This window comes from Drosophila sulfurigaster, unplaced genomic scaffold (genome assembly GCF_023558435.1).
Source record: "Drosophila sulfurigaster albostrigata strain 15112-1811.04 unplaced genomic scaffold, ASM2355843v2 ctg88_pilon, whole genome shotgun sequence".
Classification (NCBI taxonomy): domain Eukaryota; kingdom Metazoa; phylum Arthropoda; class Insecta; order Diptera; family Drosophilidae; genus Drosophila; species Drosophila sulfurigaster.
In genome coordinates, this window is record NW_026909738.1 from 38,475 (window position 1) to 57,855 (window position 19,381).

The 19,381-nt window shown below is 31.4% G+C and overlaps 1 protein-coding gene across 1 annotated transcript; it reads right to left on the minus strand.

The window, feature by feature from the left end:
- Positions 1-12,339: 12,339 nt before the first annotated feature.
- LOC133850008 (uncharacterized) lies at positions 12,340-17,376 on the minus strand. Its single transcript, XM_062285971.1, has 2 exons — positions 16,286-17,376; positions 12,340-13,281 (listed from the first exon to the last, which is right to left on the minus strand). Exons 1-2 carry the CDS (start codon positions 17,066-17,068, stop codon positions 13,246-13,248), a joined length of 819 nt encoding a protein of 272 aa, XP_062141955.1. The 5' UTR covers positions 17,069-17,376; the 3' UTR covers positions 12,340-13,245.
- Between the last annotated feature and the right edge of the window lie 2,005 nt (positions 17,377-19,381).

A 19,381-nucleotide genomic window follows, 5' to 3' on the forward strand; every position in this document is an offset into this window, starting at 1 on the left:
GTCGAAAATTTTTCCGATTTTTTCATGCTTTCACCATCGCAAAATTTAACGATTTTTCATGCTTTCACTGTCGCAAATTTTTCCGATTTTTTCATGCTTTCACTGTCGCAAATTTTTCCGATTTTTTCATGCTTTCACTGTTGAAAATTTTTCCGATTTTTTCATGCTTTCACCTTCGCAAAATTTAACGATTTTTTCATGCTTTCACTGTCCAAAATTTTTCCGATTTTTTCATGCTTTCACCGTCGCAAATTTTACGATTTTTTCATGCTTTCACTGTCGAAAATTTTTCCGATTTTTTCATGCTTTCCCCGATTTTTTAATTTTTTTATTTTCCAAAATTTTTCCGATTTTTTAATTTTTATTAATTAATTAAATCCAAAATTTTCCCGATTTTTAATTTTTTTATTTTCCAAAATTTTCCCGATTTTTCTGATTTTTCATGCATTCAGTGTCGAAAATTTTTCCGATTTTTTCATGCTTTCACCGTCGAAAATTTTACGATTTTTCATGCTTTCACTGTCGAAAATTTTTCCGATTTTTCATGCTTTCACTGTCGAAAATTTTTCCGATTTTTTCATGCTTTCACTGTCGAAAATTTTTCCGATTTTTCATGCTTTCACCTGTGGTATGAGTAGGTAGAATATGGGAGTTCCAGGACAGTTTTTCTGCTTAAAATGGTGATTCAGCAAAAAAATCATGGGGCTTCCGGGGCACATTTTCTGCTCAAAATTGTGACTCATAAAAAAAAAATAAGCCCTCGAAACCGTGACTCATCTGTTATCAGTTCAAGGTTACTACGCCTTCATGACTAATCTGTTATCAGTTCAAGGTTACTACGCCTTCATGACTAATCTGTTATCAGTTCAAGGTTACTACGCCTTCATGACTAATCTGTTATCAGTCACATTTTCTGCCCAAAATTGTGACTCATAAAAAAAAATAAGCCCTCGAAACCGTGACTAATCTGTTATCAGTTCAAGGTTACTACGCCTTCATGACTAATCTGTTATCAGTTCAAGGTTACTACGCCTTCATGACTAATCTGTTATCAGTTCAAGGTTACTACGCCTTCAAGGTTACTACGCCGGTCATGACCATGAGTAATGTTATCAGTTCAAGGTTACTACGTCGGTCATTTCGCCGGTCGAAAGATTGTGAGTAATACTATAGTAATACTACATTAATTTAATCAGTTGATTTTCTAGCAATCACAACGTCATTACGCCGGGCAAGATCATGAGTAATACTATAGTAATATTACATTTAAATGTGTAATACTACTTTTAATCAGTTCATTTTTTCTGTTGTGTGTGTGTGTGTGTGTGTGTGTTTAACCCGCAAAGTCGCGAGTGGCGCGTGTGTGGTTAGGTCTGGATTTGACCGGAGGTCTGGGTGGAGGCCTGGATCTGAGCGGAGGGACGGCGCCGAGTACGACGACGACTACGACTATAACAACAACCCAATGAAGGCTGTCTATAACTAAAAATAAATAAAAATGCAATAAAAAGTTGAAACATATATTTATAAATTTGTTTATTTAATTATCAGGTGGTATTCTAACAGCATCTAATTTATAAACATTCACTCCATCTTTACTTGCATTAATATTAAATGTTGTTTCAGGTACATAAATTGTGTTTTCTGAATAGTAAAATTGAATGGTTTGTTCAGGAACAAACAAATTGCAGGAAATAGTAAAAGTTTCATTACTAAATGTCCAGTTATCTATAGCCTTATTCATTAGCAATACTCCATATAATTTCACCATCAGATAGTCCACTTCTTCGCTGAGTATAAACTTAAGTGAGTTGATAGCTTCCGGTTGAAACATTCCTTCCCAGCAGCTGCAGTCACGATCAGGATTTGCTTCGCCATCAGGAAGTATTCCGTAAATTCGCTCCATGAACCAATCCAAAGACGGCATTTCTCTAGCGCTTTTAATGCCCAACTAAGAGTATTTAAATCAACCGACACTTGAACTTGCATTATGTATAGTTTTTTATTTAGATAGAATGTATATAATGTATATAATGTATATATATATATTTTCAGTATATAGTATGTATATAATGTATAGTTTTTTTATTTAGATAGAATGTATATAATGTATATATATATATTCAGTACATATCGTAGTATGTAATTCATGACTAATATTATTGTTGTTATTATCATAAATTATAATATGTTGGATATAATCGAAAATCCATTTAATAAAAATATGGTATATCAAATATAAATTCATAAGAATTAACATTGAGAGAAAAAGGTAATTGGTAACTGATATGTATTTAGGAAGTATTGGGGTTTTTATTATATCAGGATAGTCTTCCGTCATGTCATTGAGGCTATTGGTCTTAGTAGTTGGTGTAACATCATTCGTTCTCTCTATCGGTGTTGTTGTTGTTGTTGTTACCTCTTCTATTGGGGTTACATCATCTGCGCTCTCTGTCGTTGTTTTTGTTAGCTCTTCTATTGTTGTTGTTGTCAGCATATTTTCGGTTGTAATTTTTTCTTCATTATATATTACCAAGCTATTAGCTTGAGAAAAAAACACACAAACAATAATATATAAAATCTCATCTTTTTTTTTTTGTTTAACTTGTGTGGTTGTTGTGGACAGCTCCAAAGATGTAAGCGAACTATTTAATTGAAATCGCCATTTGACTATTTTATCAATGCATATATGCATTATACCGATGGCATTGACCTTGAATTAGAAATAAGTTTTATTTCAAAGCGTTGTAATTACATATGTATATGCATATGTATGTACTTACAAAATGTGATAAGAAGTCATAATTTGCATTGCCTCATGTTTATCGACCAGCCTTTGTTGTTGTTGGATTAACTGGGGTGAATCATCTACTTCGTCTTTTGTTATTTTATTTTGATTTAAAGTAATATTTAAATTTTCAATGTTTTCGAGGCGCATATGAATATTTAGAAGTTTTTCTTTGTCCTCAAGTGATAAAATGTTTAAATATTTTTGAATAAATTTAATAATTTTTGATGGAAGTGACATTTTTTATTTATTTATTAGTCAATCAATATCCATATGTAAAACTATTCAATGGATTACAGTTTCCATAATTGAATAACAAAATAAATGCGAAGATTATTGTTTGTAGCATTTTGTTTTTTTTATTTTTTCCTGCTTGTTATAGTACCTCAGTTGAGGTCTCATTTACTACTACTACTGATGTTTAAAAATATTGGCTCTTTTATAGTATTTTGCGAACCACGTTAGTCAATGGTGTATATTCAAATAATTTATCATGAATTATCAAACAATTTGCTGATGTGTTAGCAGGGATATTATTTAGTGTTTTAACATCAATTCTTATATCAATAGGTCCACTTTTCACTGACTCATTTTGATGACTCACATCTAAAACAATAATAGGAGCTTTATCTTTAAAATGCTCAAGTGTTAACAAAGGTTGTGAATCACGTCCATAATAACTTTTTTGAAAATTTGCATACATATCATATAACAGGGCATATCTATTCAATAAAAAATTTTGATTCAATCCATCATACGGGTATACTTCTGAATTTAGGTAAACTTTCACGTCATTTAAATCACAATGAATGTACTTTTTATTATTGTTTTTAAATGCGATAATAATATAACGAGGTCGTTCAGTTTCCGGAACTACTGGATTATAATAGATATCCCAACTCCTGAAGGATATAAATAATGGTGTTTGTTTGTCTATTAATTTAAACATATATAATTTATAGGCATCAGATAATTGAACATGGGGCATTTTCCATACAATGCTAGTAATTTTCATCTTATTTTTTGGAGAGTTTATGGTAGTATCAGTACTTTTAAAAACATCATCATTATCCTTTGATCGCAATAGAATTAGTTCATGTTTTCCATTAAGTAAAATTTTGTTATAGTCTTCAGCAAATCCAAGTAACATGTTTAATGGTACGCAAAAATTAAAGTTCCCCTTTTCAATTTGTAAATCTTCTTTCATTGACCATCCAGAATTCCGATATATAGTTTCTTGATTATGATTGATTGATAAGAAGTTTTTTTAAATCAGTTGTAATACCCAAATGTCGTGTCCGATCAATTTCAATTCCATTTAATTCATATCGTATCTCATTAAAAAGGTATGCCATACAATTATTCAATAAAGCTATTTTAGTTGGGATTGAATCATTATTTCCTGTGATATGCCCTTGAATATGTAGGAAACTTTCGCTTGGTAAGACATATAAATCTTGATTTTGTATCGCAATCCGAATTTCATCATTGTTTTCGTATGAACGTAGATAAGATGAATAACTATGATAGCCTTTTTTAATTATTGAATTATCAATAGTAGGTTTCTCCAGTACATTAATTATATGTGCCATTTTTTTTTTTATTTCAATTTAAAACCTAAATTTAATTAAAATTGTTTATTGCACTCAGTTAATGGTTTTTGTTTGTATGTGTGTTTTGATTTTCTATTAGTTTTTCGTCCTTGTTTTTGTCGTATATTCCAATCTACACCCGATCTGTTCAACGTTGGTAAAGCAAGTGAAGATGGATTTAATGGTAATTGCTTATTATTGTTATATATAATCATGTTTACATCGGTTTCAAATGCAATCGTATTGTAATTCTTTCTCCACGAAAATTAATTAGGTTACCGTTTTGATCTACGATTCTTAAAGTTATTGAATGTATTTGTGATGTATTCACTGGTAGATAAATAACATGTTGCGGTGTCTCAGTTATTTTGAAGCCTGGGCTAACGACAAGTGAAAACTGATGTAATGTGTGTGATGCTTCATTATTTATATATGTTCCATTTATAATATTACATTCCACGCATATGTTATTGATTTTTGTAATATCAATTGTCTTATCTGAGTAATGCTTTATATTAGGCTCCAATGTTTTAGAAGAAAATCCTAATAAGGATCCAATTGACCGATTTTTATTAAAATAGATTATTTCATTTGATGAAAAAATTTCCGATTGTAGAGTGTTATAGTTTGGACTTAGATATAATCGATGTTGTTTTTTATTTTCAACATTTAATCTATCATATTCACTCGTCAACAGATCGCTAATATCACCGATTTCATATGAACCAACCGGAATTGTTATTACATGATTCCCAATATGAAATAGATTATTTTCAACATCAACGTTAGGAATCGAATGATATGTATCCAAACTTATTAGGCCACAACTATAGTTTCGATTAATATCAATTGGCGGAAAATAATTTGCAACAAGTACTGATGTATCACCGGTTAGTGTTAGTGTTATTGACATCTTAACGTCTCAAAAACGAATGAATTGTGAATAGCCTTTACATTTAGCTACAAGTTAATCCATGAATTGTGCTCAGATGAGAATCCTAACCATTTAACAAATGCCCTACCATTTCGTCGTCTGATAACCTTTTCCACTAGATAAGTGTGTGGAAATTTAGTTTTCATCAACTCATATTCATAAAATCCTCCTTTAATATTATGTCCTTGATAATCTTCTAATATATATGTAATAGGATTTGTATTTTGTATTAATTTGATTTTAAATATCTCAGTTGTCCAGTTTGGAGTATAACCTTTTTCAAACATATGTTTATATTTACTTATACGCACATAATCATCAACTTTGAATTTTGGTTTGTGTGTAATTTTTAAATGATTGTAAACAGTATTGAGAAGGAATTTTTCATTTGTTAAGTTTACATCATTTGGTGTCATCTTTATGGTTCTATGATATGTATTATTATATTTATCAATTAGGTTCTGGTAAATTGTAATCCATTTGTAGGTGCCTTGATAGCTGAACTCTTTCCACATCATATTTTTTATTGTTCTGTTAAATCGTTCGATTATACTTGCTTTTAAAATGCTGTACGTTGAGTAATGATTAATATGATTCAATTTCATCAGATTTTGAAATGATCTATTATAAAATTCTTTACCATCATCTGTTTGCAAGTTTTTTGGTTTTCGGTGTGAGTCATCGAAAATGCTTTTCATGCTTTTCGTAACGCTGTCTGCTGTTTTGTTTTAATAGCCACACCCCACGCGTGTTTCGAAAACGTGTCAATAACAGTTAAAAGATAACGATAGTTTTCATTATATAATTCATAATTTATCATTTCAACTAAATCCGCTTGCCATAAATCATCAATTCCTTTGATTATAACACGACGTCTAATAAAAATTTTTTCGTCCTTGTTTATGTAACTCCTCAACGATTTGTCTCTTATTCTCATTCATGTCTACACTCATTATCATTTCTTTTTACTTGTGTTGTATATCTTTATAATGTTTTTTTAAAATTTAATAATTGGAAATTTTATTTTAATTTTTGTTACTTCTTCATCACTGATTTTAGATAACGTGACTATTTCAAAGATAACATCTTCAAGATTTTTAAGATTTTTCTGTAATTCAGCTATATATTGATTGTAAATTAATTTTGAGAATTCGTCAAACACCGCTCTTATCAAATTTACATTATCATCAACATTCGTTTCAAGATTTTTAGTTAGTTGAATAATTTTACTATTAACAACTTTTAACTGTTTTTTCAAGCTTGCAATTTCATTTTCTATCTTTTGTTGTTGCAACATGTTATATTTTTTCAGAGCTGTAATGTTTGGTGAATTTGATTGTGAAGAGGTTTCACCAAATTTGTTAATCTGATACATTTTATTATATTTGCTTCTCTAAGTTCTTCTATAATAGATACAATTTCGTTTTTATGATTTTTATTCCCAGCACTTTCAGACGCTAATAGTAAACGTAATCTTTCTATTAATTCATTTGGAGCATCCCAATATTTATAACCTTTATCCTTTTTTAAATAAGATTTTGTGGTAAATATTCCTCTTCCGCTAAATGATAGTTGTGGTTTAATTAAGTTTTTAATGATACGTTGGTATTTAAATGATTTAGTTCCTTTAACTTGTGAATTATCTAGATAATTTCGTCTATGAGCGTTTGTTGCTAATAAAATTTTCTGATAATTTTTCAAATCATTATTTGAATAATGTAACGGTTTCATGTGAAATAATAATTGAAATAGACCGGGTGTTAATTTCCATTTTGTTTTATTAATAATAATTGTTTTATTATTATATTTCAATTTACTATTTGCATAATACCAATCTCCATTTTCATTCACATTCAATCCATATAACATATCCAATTGTTTTTTATTTTTCAAAAGCATAATGTTTTTCAAAAAATTTGATTTATTAGGGGCTATTTTAGTTTGTTTTTTATCAATATCCTTGGAATATACATCATCAAATTTAATTTTTTTCCTTTCCCCTCCTTCTTGTGATTTGTTCTTTCGTTTATTGTTTTGTTGTATTAATTTAATATTTTCAGCGCTTGATAACTTCTCAAATCTATTTTTTTTCCTTTGATTATCTTCTTGTAATTCGTTCTTTCGTTTCTTGCTATTGTTTGAGTGTGTTAATTTATTTTTTTTTCTTTGATTACCTTCTTCGGATTTGTTCTTTCGTTTGTTGTGTTGTATTAATTTAAGATTTTCAGCACTTGGTAACTTCTCAAATCTAATTTTTTTCCTTTGATTATCTTCTTGTAATTCGTTCTTTCGTTTCTTGCTATTGTTTGAGTGTGTTAATTTTTTTTTTTTTCTTTGATTACCTTCTTCAGATTTGTTCTTTCGTTTGTTGCTTGTAAAAATATGGTTTAAATTTAAATTAACAGGATTTAATTCCCTATAACTGCTAATATGAGGTTTTACATCAATATCATCATCATCATCGCCATTATTTTGTATAGTTTTAGATAATTTACTTTGAGTTATCTTACTATCAGAATCAGTTTGTTCCATTTGTTGTAGTGTTTTGTCATCATTGTCAACAGATCTTGTTAATAAATCAGAATATTTTTCTCTTTGGCTCTCTAAAAAACTATTAAAGCTTTTAAAGGCCTCATCAGAACTATCAGAAAAGTCGGGGAGATCTGGAAATTCCTCATCATACTGTTGTTGTTGTTGTTGTTCGTTTGAAGTGCTTCTTATTGGGTTATAATATATTTTTTTTCTGTTTATGCTTTTTGCTTTTCTCGTTTGAGTATTTGATTTAATATCACTGCAATCTGAGCTACCTGTACTAACTTTTCTTCGCTTAACCTTTACAGTTGAATTATATGTAGGATATTTTATTCTTTCATGTTGTTTTGTATGCTGTGTTTGTTGATATGAATTATTGCTGCTGTTGTTGTTGTTGTTGTTAGTCTGATATAGATTTTTTTTCATAAAATTTTCTGCAATTACATTCAATGGTTTTGTAAATGTATTTTCCAACATATTCATTTTATCCATTTCATCTAACTTTATACTCTTTAATTTTTTATTCAAGACTATTCTTGTTTGAACCAGATCATTTAAAACATTCGATTTTTTATCTAATTTTACCATTGTTGTTGCAGTTGTTATTCGTTTAAAAGTACATTTATTTACTAGATAAATATCATTAATATCATTACTTTAAATAACTGGTCTGTAGCTGATTCAAAGCTGGTCAATAGCTGGTCTAGAGCTGATCCAAAAGCTGATCATAAATGTATAAAACTATCAAACCCTTTTCTATATCGTCCTTTATCAATATCATTATCTTTACTTATAACAACAAATTCAAATTTATGTTTCCAGCATTCCTCACAAATTTTTATGAATTGCTTAAAAGTCATATCACCTATAACATGATCATTATTAATATGTTTAATATTCATTTCATCTTGTTTAAATATTATAATTAAATTAGCATTGTCACGTATTAAGTGTTTTGGTATTTTCGTATAAGTTTGGCATAGATAGAAAGAATCTATGTATTTATGACGGCCCATACAAAAATAATCTCTTATTGTAGTTTGCTTATCACAGATTACGTCATCGAATATCATTATTGAATGTGGTTTAGCTTTATCTGGACTTAAAACTTTTCCTTGTCCAAAACGTAAACAGTTGTATTCCCTTAATTGGTTTAATTAGTTTCATCAAATATTGGTACTTGGGTTGATACAATGATTTTGAATAGATGTAAATATTTTTAAATCGAAGCCCATTAGGACTTTCGATTAAACTTATCATAACATTAGTCTTTCCACAATTAGATGGTCCCACAATTAGAGCACGTATCGAATTGGGTAATAATGGGCTATGCACAATTTTTCTGCTCCTATCACGCTCACCACAAACGTGGTCAACATTTCGTATTTTGATTTGCTGCTGTTGCTTTATTAAACGCATTTTAACAACTAATAATAAAAATCACTATAAATATTTGTTTATATATTGTTTTTATTTAATATATGTTCGTTAACGAAACAGATTAGTCATACATACATTGTAAGTGTGTGTATATTTATGTTTAACAACTAAATCATATACACACATACAAAAAAAAAATATATATATATAAATAATGACTATAAATTATAAACAAAAATTTAATTCAAATCAGTGTAAAACTGGTGGTGGGTTCGTTAACAACTTAATTAATAATTTACCCATCGAACTTCATTTGCCTGGCTATCAATTTTGTGGGCCAGGCACAAAACTTGCTGAACGTTTGGAACGTGGTGATAAAGGTATTAATCCATTAGATGCAGCGTGTAGAGAACACGATATTGCATATTCACAATTCAAAGATTTAAAAGATCATCACCGTGCTGATGATATATTAGCTACAAAAGCCTGGGGACGTGTTAAAGCAAAAGACAGTGGTATCAAAGAGCGTGCTGCAGCTTGGTTTGTGACCAATGCTATGAAAACAAAAGTTAAATTCGGATTAGGAATGAGGAACAACAACAACAACAAAAAAAAAATCTCATCAACGAGGTAAAGAAGGCCAATTAATCGAAAACAACAACAACAACAACGACGACGTCGTCGTCGTCGTCGTCGTCGTGCCCCCGTTCAACAAAGCAGCACTCTCTAATAGAAAATCATTTGTAAACATTGTGAGACAAGCAACACGAATTTTGAAACGAAAAAATCCAGTAGATTTGAAAGAAGCAATTCAAATAACACAGCAATCAATTCCAGAAAGTTTTCGCCATCAAAAAAAGAAGCCAAACGGGAGATCAATCATTCCGAGAGTGATACCAATACCGAAAATTGGTGGGTTCCTACCGTTGGTACCAATTATGGCAGCACTTTCAGCACTTGGTGGTCTTGCAAGTGGTGGGACAGCTATTGCCAAGGCTATAAATGATGTTAAAATGGAAAGGAACAATTAGCTGAAGCGACACGACACAATCGATATATGGAATCAATTGCTATGGGAAAGGGTCTTTTCTTGAAGCCATATAAACGCGGATATGGGTTATATTATTCACCATATCCAAAAAACCTTTAGATTTGCTACCCAAACGAGCGCTTACCGATATTGATTTAATTGACTTTGCTAAACAACAAGAGTTTAGACACTTTCGTGGTGTTTTTATGCGTGATCGTTTGCCAAAGAAACCATGGATCAATGAATGTGGCATAATAAATTTAGATAATGATAGCGGCTGCGGTACAGATTGGGTAGCATATTTTAAAAATGGAAATTATAAAGAATATTTTGATAGTTTTGGGGATTTGCAACCGCCGATTGAAATTGTCAACTATTTAAAAACACCTATTGAATATAACTATAGAAATGAACAAAAATTTAACACATATAACTGTGGTCATTTATGTTTAAAATTTTTATTGAGAAAAAATAAAAAATATATATAATTATTCATACACTTTTGTTATTTTATTTATTTTCTTTTTTTACAATTATTTATAGTTTAAGGTATATCTTTATGGCCCCATGCAAGGGTGTCTTTATTATTATCTGTTATATAGCGCTTATCATCTAAATAGTTTAATGTTACTTTTGTGTACTCTTGAGTATAAATTTGGTGTAAATTTGATTTAAATAAGTACATTGTTCCAAATTGTTTTTGTTTTCGGTATAAACATTTGCGAAAATCATCAATAGTTAATTTTGTAGTTACACTCATCTTTACACCTTTTATTTTTTTAATTTCCGTAGTCACATCATTATTTATATTATTTATTCTTATTGAGTACATTTTTGGTCTAAGCCCAATAAATTCTTTAATTATATTGCCTTTGCATTAATCTTTCATCATTCCCAGTTTTTTTTTGTTCAACAGTGGTAAATTAAAAATATTATCTTCATCATATTCTGATGTATCATAATGTTGGTTAATATCACTACGAATATCATTATAAAAATCTATAGTTTTAATATCATAGATAAAGGAATCAGTATCCATATACATTAAATTGATGTTTTCGTGATATTTAGGTTTCATATAATCATAGTGAAAACTATACATTTTATATTTTGATAATTCTAGGACTGTGAAACCAATGTAAACTGGTTTATTATAGACAACGTGGGCTTTTTTCATTTGTATTGCAATCATATTATCAGTAAATTGTAATGAGTTTTTAAAATTAAATTTTGATATTAGTGCTCTAGCCCCTAATCTTTTACCTTTACTCTCCCAATCACATACCAATTTAATTGTTTTCCTCTTATCCAAATTTTCCATAGTTTCTTTAAAATCATTCCATGTTTAATACATTGCTGTAAACTCCTATAGTGAATTACATATTTATACTTGTGCGTTAAATCAGCAACCAATTTTGTATTTTGGATATTTTCATTTCTTTTGTTTTGCGGGCAAAATGGTAAATCATTATGAATGTTGTGTAAACCTTCGCTATATTCTAAGTCCACTTCTAAGATACAACCAATTGCAGAATCGTCTGTGTATGTGTTCAAATCAAATGTTTCTAAATTTTCTTCTAACCATTTAAAGTTTTTATATGGAAGAGCTTGTGACATAGCATATCCATATAAATTATTAACATAATAATATATGATATAATTTTGTTCTTTGTTACTATCATAGTCTTTTAAATATTTATTATTTGCAACTGAATGACGTTTACTACATTGAACAAGACCACCTCTAATCCCTTTCATTACAAAATTATACATATCAATGTCGGTTAGTAATTCTAATTCTATTTTAGTTATTTTTAACATTGCATCCCATGATAGGCCTGGTGTTGTATAATATTGGCATGGGTCTAAATTGTAAATTTTTTTACATACTCTTCTAAAATTCTCAAAAACGTCACATAAGAAAAGTACGTCTACCTTTAAATACAACAATAAATAATCTAATAAATTGTCACATTTAAAGACATTCCATACATTTTGGGCGTACTCATAATTTTCGAGTGAACAGTTCTTATCTGTGGTAGTTATGCACACACGTAATAAAACAATACGAATTACAGCTTAGCGTCCGATTTATTCTGCTGCTCGATCAAGACTGACCGCGTAGCTTAATTATGTATATCATAGAATTGTGAAATAGAATGAGAGAAATGATAAAGAGAGCCAATATCGAGAGAGAGTTCGGATAGCCGAGAGAGCGTTAAGTTAGAGTATATGTGTGTATGTGTGTGTAGGCACACGTCCTACTACAACTCGGCCATCCTGCGAACTAGATCTCCTGATCTTGACTTTACAAAGAATAACTATTTGTAGTCTTATGTCTATATAAATATAAATAAATCTTATTTAATACACTTACTATTATTTTGTTTATTAATTGCACAGTTACTTAATAGTATATAATTTTTACTTATTATTTATTTCTTTCTTTTATATTTATTTCCAAGCCATGGTCTTATGTTTTGGATACTCCAAACGCCCTTGTAAGGATTTCGTGAAACTTGAAAATTTTCTACATCTTTAATAAGGAATCTATCATTTCGCATAACTTTAGCAATCACGTATGGCCCTTTGTTTTTTGGAATCAGTTTCCTCGCTGCTCCTACTGTTGCGTCAAAATTTTTTACCATTACATAGTCCCCTTTTTTGTATTTTTTACCTTCTCTCTTACTTTTGTTGTAATATGTTTCATTGTAATTTTGTGCCTTTCTTTGCACTTCTTTTGCTTCACTTCTAATGAGTTTTAAATCTCTCGTGTCAGTTACTGTATCCATCTCTTCAAGTTTTTCTCTAAGCTCGTCTTTAATGTTACCCTTTTGACTTACTCCGAATAACATTTTGCTAGGAGCCTGTTTTATGCTACGATGTATTGTGTTGTTTAGTGCATATTCGACCGTCTCTATTACCGAATCCCAATGAATTCCCTTTTCTGGTTCCGAAAGCTTTGCTAGCATTGGCCCAATGCTCCTGTTTATTCGTTCGACTTGGCCGTTTGCCTGTGGCGAGCCTGTGGCAATTTTCATGTGTTTAATATTGTATTCATTCATAAAATCTTCAAATTCGGTAGATGTAAAACAGCTGCCTCTGTCGGATACGATGCATTTTGGTCTACTGTATGCTCTAAAGTAATCTTTCAGTGCTTTAACTACTTCTTTGGTCTTTGTTGTCTTTGTTGTATATAATCTCACAAACTTTGTAAACCCATCTATAATCAAAAATATGTGTTTATTTGCTCTATTAGCTGCTACTGGCCCATAATGATCGATGTGTAACAATTCAAAAGGCTGATCTCCTTTAGGTATACTATGTAAAAATCCCTCTGTTTTTCCGGATTTTGGCGAAAAAGCGATACATTTAAGACAATTTTCTATGTGTCTAGAACATTTTTCTTTAAGATTCGCAATCAATACGATTTTGAAATGATGTCCATCATTTTGTCCCTGCCTATGTGCCCAAGCTCATTGTGATATTTGTGCAAAACTTGATCCTCCATATCTACTGGTACATAGAAAAGTAGTCGATTATCATTAGTTTTTCTGTAAACGATTCCGTTTCTCATTTCAAATAGTTTGTCTTCGGTATGCTCTAAACGTTTACTGATTTTTTGAATATTTACATCTTTTGTCTGACAAATCACTAAATTGTCTTCAAAACTGGTCGTCTCCACTATCATAATGTTTGTACACCTACTCAAAGCGTCTACGTGTTGCATTTTTTCGCCACCCCTATGAATAAGTTTACAGTCGTAGTCTTGCAATTCCAGCGCCCACCTGGCTATTCTAGGATTTAAATCAATTTTGCTAAGTGTAAGAATTAGTGAGTTGCAATCCGTAACAATATTAAATGGCTTTCCGTGTAAATAAATTCGAAATCTGCGAAGAGCATAAATGATTGCTAGCGCTTCTAGTTCAAAGCTGTGATATTTACTCTCTTGTTCGGTAGTTCGCTTAGAGAAATAAAATATCGGGTGCAATTTTCCATCATTCTTCTTCTGTAACAAAACTGCTCCGAAACCGTGAGAGCTTGCGTCACAATGTAGTTCGATTTCATCTTTATGACTATAGATAGCTAACACCGGTGCTTCTATTAGCTTTTCTTTGAGCATTAAAAAGCAGTCCAACTCGTTTTTTCCAAATACAAATGCAGTGTCTTTTCTCAAAAGATCATAAAGAGGTTTAGCTAACACGGAAAAATTTTGTATGAAACGCCGAAAATAAGAACATAAACCTAAAAAACTGTGCACCGCATGAACTTTGTCTGGAATCGGGAAATTTTTTACTGCTTCAATACCTTTCTCATCCGCCTGAATACCTTCCTTTGTTATCAAAAATCCTAAATATTTTATGCTTGATCTTAAAAATTCGCATTTATCCATCCTTAATTCTAATCTATTTTGAACCAGCCTATGTAACACTTCTTGCAACGTATCTAAATGCTCTTCCATATCTTTGCTCGCAATCATAATGTCATCCATATATATTATTACTTTATCTTGCCTGATTAAGTCTTCGAAAATTTTATTCATAAATCGTTGAAATACTGCTGATGCGTTTTTTATCCCCATGGGCATCCTATTAAATTCAAATTGTCCTAAAGGAGTGACAAATGATGTGTATTTGATTGAAGTTTCTTCCACGTAAACATGGAAGTAACCATTTTTTAAGTCTAACTTTGTGAATATTGCTTTGTTTACTAATTTGTCTAGCAGGTCATCAATTAAAAGGTAGTGGATAGTTGTCCTTTATTAATACTTTGTTTAGTTTCCGAAAATCTATACATAAACGTAAATCTCCTGTCTTCTTTTTAACTAATACAATTGGCGAGGCAAACTGTGAGTCACTTGGTCTTATTATTCCGTTTTCCATATACTCATCTAACATCTTGAGAAGTTTTTCTTTTTCAGTGTATGACAATCGTCTAGGCGAACAACTGAAAGGCTTATCATCGCTTAATGATATTTTCATTTCGCACCTAATCATTGGAACATCTGGCCTTTTAGTCTTTACATATGTGTCTTCGAACATCTTTACAAATTGACAACGTGTTTTAAAATCTATATCTTCTCCATAATTATAAACTTGTTCTTGGTCTTCTACAATCTGAATATTGAACATGTCTTTGTCAAAACTATCGTAATCTTGTTGTTTAATATGCTTAATTATATTTTGCCTGTTTTCCGTTGATACATCTATTTCGCTCTTAACTATTTTCTTATCCGTAGAAACTCCTGGATTCCTTTTTACAATTTCCGCTTCAGCTAATACTTCCATAACAGTTTTTTCATTTAATTTATCGCCCTTAATAAATTGATCGTCTAACAGTTGTGATTCGGCATCAATATCATCTAACAGTTGTGATTCACTATCATCGTCTCTTAATAATTGTGATTTAGCATAATTATCTCCTAACAGTTGTGATTTATCATAAACATTTCCTAACAGTTGTGATTCATTGTTTATTCTCTTATCGTTAACAGGATGTGTCTCTAACAGTTGTTGCTTAACAGTCGCAGTCGGTCCCTTAAAAGTTTCATTGCTTAACATTGGACAGTTAACAGTTTCTGTTCTTAACAGTGGTTGCAAACTAGTGTTTATAGGGGTTTCTGTTTTCCGTTGATTAACCATACGTGATTGTTCAGAATTCTTTGCGTCATTTCCTTTTCTTATAACATCAAAATATTTCAGGATGTCTAAATTGAAATTTATGCCGCATGTATGCATGAAATCCCGACCCAACACTGCTTCATAACTCATAGACTCATCGTCGACTATTAGTAATTCAAAACTAAATTTTATTTTTTTCTTCAATACGAAACAAGATACTTTTCCAACCGTATTTAATTTACTTTTGTTAATTCCAACATAGAGATTATTCACTGATTTATCCAGTGGTATATTTAATGGAAATAATGACTTTTTCAGAAATGAAATAGGGCTTCCTGAGTCTATGAGGCCTTCCGCAGTGATAAACAAATTAGGTTGGCTTGAAAAATAAATATTAAAGTGTCTTACATAACTGTTGTCGAACCCGGTGCTTTTGCTGAGTACACCAACACTCTTCTTCTTTTTGCATTCTGCTATGAAATGGCCCATCTCTCCGCAAGCATAACATGATCCAGGCTCCCTTTTTCGCTTGCGGCATTCCTTAGCAAAATGACCCCTGGAGTTGCAGTTGTGGCATCGCTTGTCGTTGTTCTCCGTCGTCCTCTTAGTACCTTCCATTGCACCGTACTTCGGAAGGCGTATGTGTGCAAAGGCTTGTAACATCTGCTTTGGATCCCCAAATCTTTGAATGCGCGCCTGGTTGCGCAAGTTCAGCGACGGTATACCTTCGATGATTTGTTCCAAAAACTCATCGTTGTCCAATTTAATTGATTGTGCTAAAACGATCTTCTCCTCGAAGTACATTGCAAAACGCTCATTTTGATGCCACTTTCGTTGCTCAAACTTTCGTCGTAGTTCTGCCTTCGAAGCTCCAGTGCCGAATGCTAATATCAATTGATCGCAAAGCGTTTGAAAAGGCTCACGCAAGCGAGTTGAAATTGCATGCAGCCATTGCTGAGCGTTTCCTTTTAACTTTATGGCCAATAGCATGCGAAGCGACTCCTCATCAAGTTTGCACATGGCTGCGACGCTTTTGAGTTGGCTTACCCAAATGCGTGCACATGATTTTCCGTCGAACTCCAGCGTAGCTTCCTTTGCGAGTGCGAGCGAGACGGCTGATCGATCTTTTACTTCGATTAGCTCATTCTTCTCTTCTCCAGTACTGTCCGTTACATTTCCAGTGCTGCCCATAGTTTGACATACAGAACTGCTGATGTTATTGTTGTCGTTGCTGTCGCCCAAATTTGCGACTTTTGACGCCGAACTTTGTGCAGCTGTGCACAAATCGAGTAAGTGTGTGGCGCCGTTGTTGTTTGTGTTGATCCCGTTGCTGTCGTTGTTGTTGTTGTCGCCGAAATTCGCGACTTCTGGCGCCGAACGCTGTGCAGCTGCGCGCAAAACTGTGTGGCGCCGTTGTTGTTGTTTATTTCTGTTGTAGACATCTGATGTGCAGCTGCGTTGTTCTGCGAATTACGCAATTCCTCTTTGCTTAAACGTAATTCTTCTTGCAATTTTTTGAATTGTGTTTTGCAAATCCTGGTGAATACTCTCTCTTAGTTCAGAATCTTCGCGAACATTTTGAGTCTGATCATGACGCTCGTTGTTGTTGGGCAATTCGTTTTCTTGGCCAGACAAAATATTGGCCAAACTTAATAAATCGTTGCTTCCTGTTGGTACTTCTTCACACATCTCTGGTGAAACATTGAGCAACCGTTTTATTAATTCCGCTTTATTGCCCGTCGAGGGCAAACAAAGCGCTGTTAGCCACTTCTTTAAATGTGCCGTAGTGTATTTATTAAATGTAGACGTGTTCATATTTTTTTTTAGTCGATCCCACTTCTGAATTTGTGGTAGTTATGCACACACGTAATAAAACAATACGAATTACAGCTTAGCGTCCGATTTATTCTGCTGCTCGATCAAGACTGACCGCGTAGCTTAATTATGTATATCATAGAATTGTGAAATAGAATGAGAGAAATGATAAAGAGAGCCAATATCGAGAGAGAGTTCGGATAGCCGAGAGAGCGTTAAGTTAGAGTATATGTGTGTATGTGTGTGTAGGCACACGTCCTACTACATATCTGTTAATTGATTATAAAAGCTTTCACGTGATGGTAATTGTGTATCTTTCAATCGTTCAATTGAATTTAAATAGCTATATGGAAATACACCCTTAGGTTTTATTAAATTAAATTCTTCAGTTATTTCGAAAAATGATTTAATAGTGCATAAATTTGAATCTGTTAAATAACTTGCTAAGTTATCTAGACTTGATGGCATAAATCTAAATGAATCCAAAAATCGAAGTTCTATAATTTCATTTTTCCCTATAACAATTTTCTTAGATATAGAAATATAAAATTCTTTGTTTAACGGTATTATATTAATTTCACCTTCAATATTTGATAATTCTTTAACAAATAAATGGTAATCGTACGCTGAGAGATTATGAAAAAATATTGGGAAAAATTTTGGTAATTTAAAATTTATATTACATTCATTATGTGCAGCACCTCTATATTCTCCTGTTAAATGGCAATGATCTACAACTTTATCATTTTCACTGAGTAAATTTCCACATATATGACAATTTTGTTCTAAATTAAAGGAATTTAATTGCTCAATTGTTAGTTCAAGTGGTCTAATTTCTTTTAAATGATTTTCATATAACATCAAACAATCATTATAAATGCTATCTATAAATTGTGATGTACAGTCTTCACCATGATATATTCGATATATATTCAAGTTATTATTGTATGAACATTTTATGTAATAGCTATATGCATATGGTATATGCTTTTGAATTAGATTAATATTATCTGATTTTTTAATATTTATCTCTTCTAATATACATTCGAAATCAGCATATACTACAAAAGGAACGTCTAATTGTTTTTTGTAATTTTTAAATTTTAATATCGAATCTTTATTACCAGCTTGAGGCATCTCAGTTACAATTTTATTACACTCCAGGCTATGTTGCTCCAGTTTGTTGGCATCATGGAAATGTTGTAAACATGTGCGGCATAAATACATTTTTCCATTATGTTTCGTCAATTGTTTTTTCAGCATTCTAGAGTCAATTAAACGAGAATAAACAATAGAATTTTAGACATTTTCTTAATGTGATTCAATATTATATATATAGATACCTTGAAATATTTTTAATCCAAACATAGTGACATTTATCTTCCTTTTCGAGCAGCAACAAATATATGTTGTATAATACATTAGTGGTTTTATTCTTGGTAAAATAATATGGGCCGATTATTGTGGTGTCATCTGTATCCAATCCGAAAACAGTTATACTTATTTCAGGGTTATTGTCTTCAAATATTTTAATGCTATTAACCGATGTTGGAAATTTCAATCCACTAAAATTTAATGTTGTGTTATTTATAATAAATGTATCTTGTTGAATGTTGTGAATTCCTTTTTGATATAGAGAAACTCTTTCTTTGTGAACGCTATTGATGTCAAATAAGGCTGATATTAATG

Bases quoted from the DNA above. Each gene is read 5' to 3' on its own strand.
- LOC133850008 (XM_062285971.1), bottom strand. From the start codon at position 17,068: ATGGGCAGCACTGGAAATGTAACGGACAGTACTGGAGAAGAGAAGAAT. The intron at 13,282-16,285 runs GTAAGACACTTT...AAATTGCCACAG, and splicing joins CCGGGTTCGACAACAGTTAT to GCTCGCCACAGGCAAACGGC.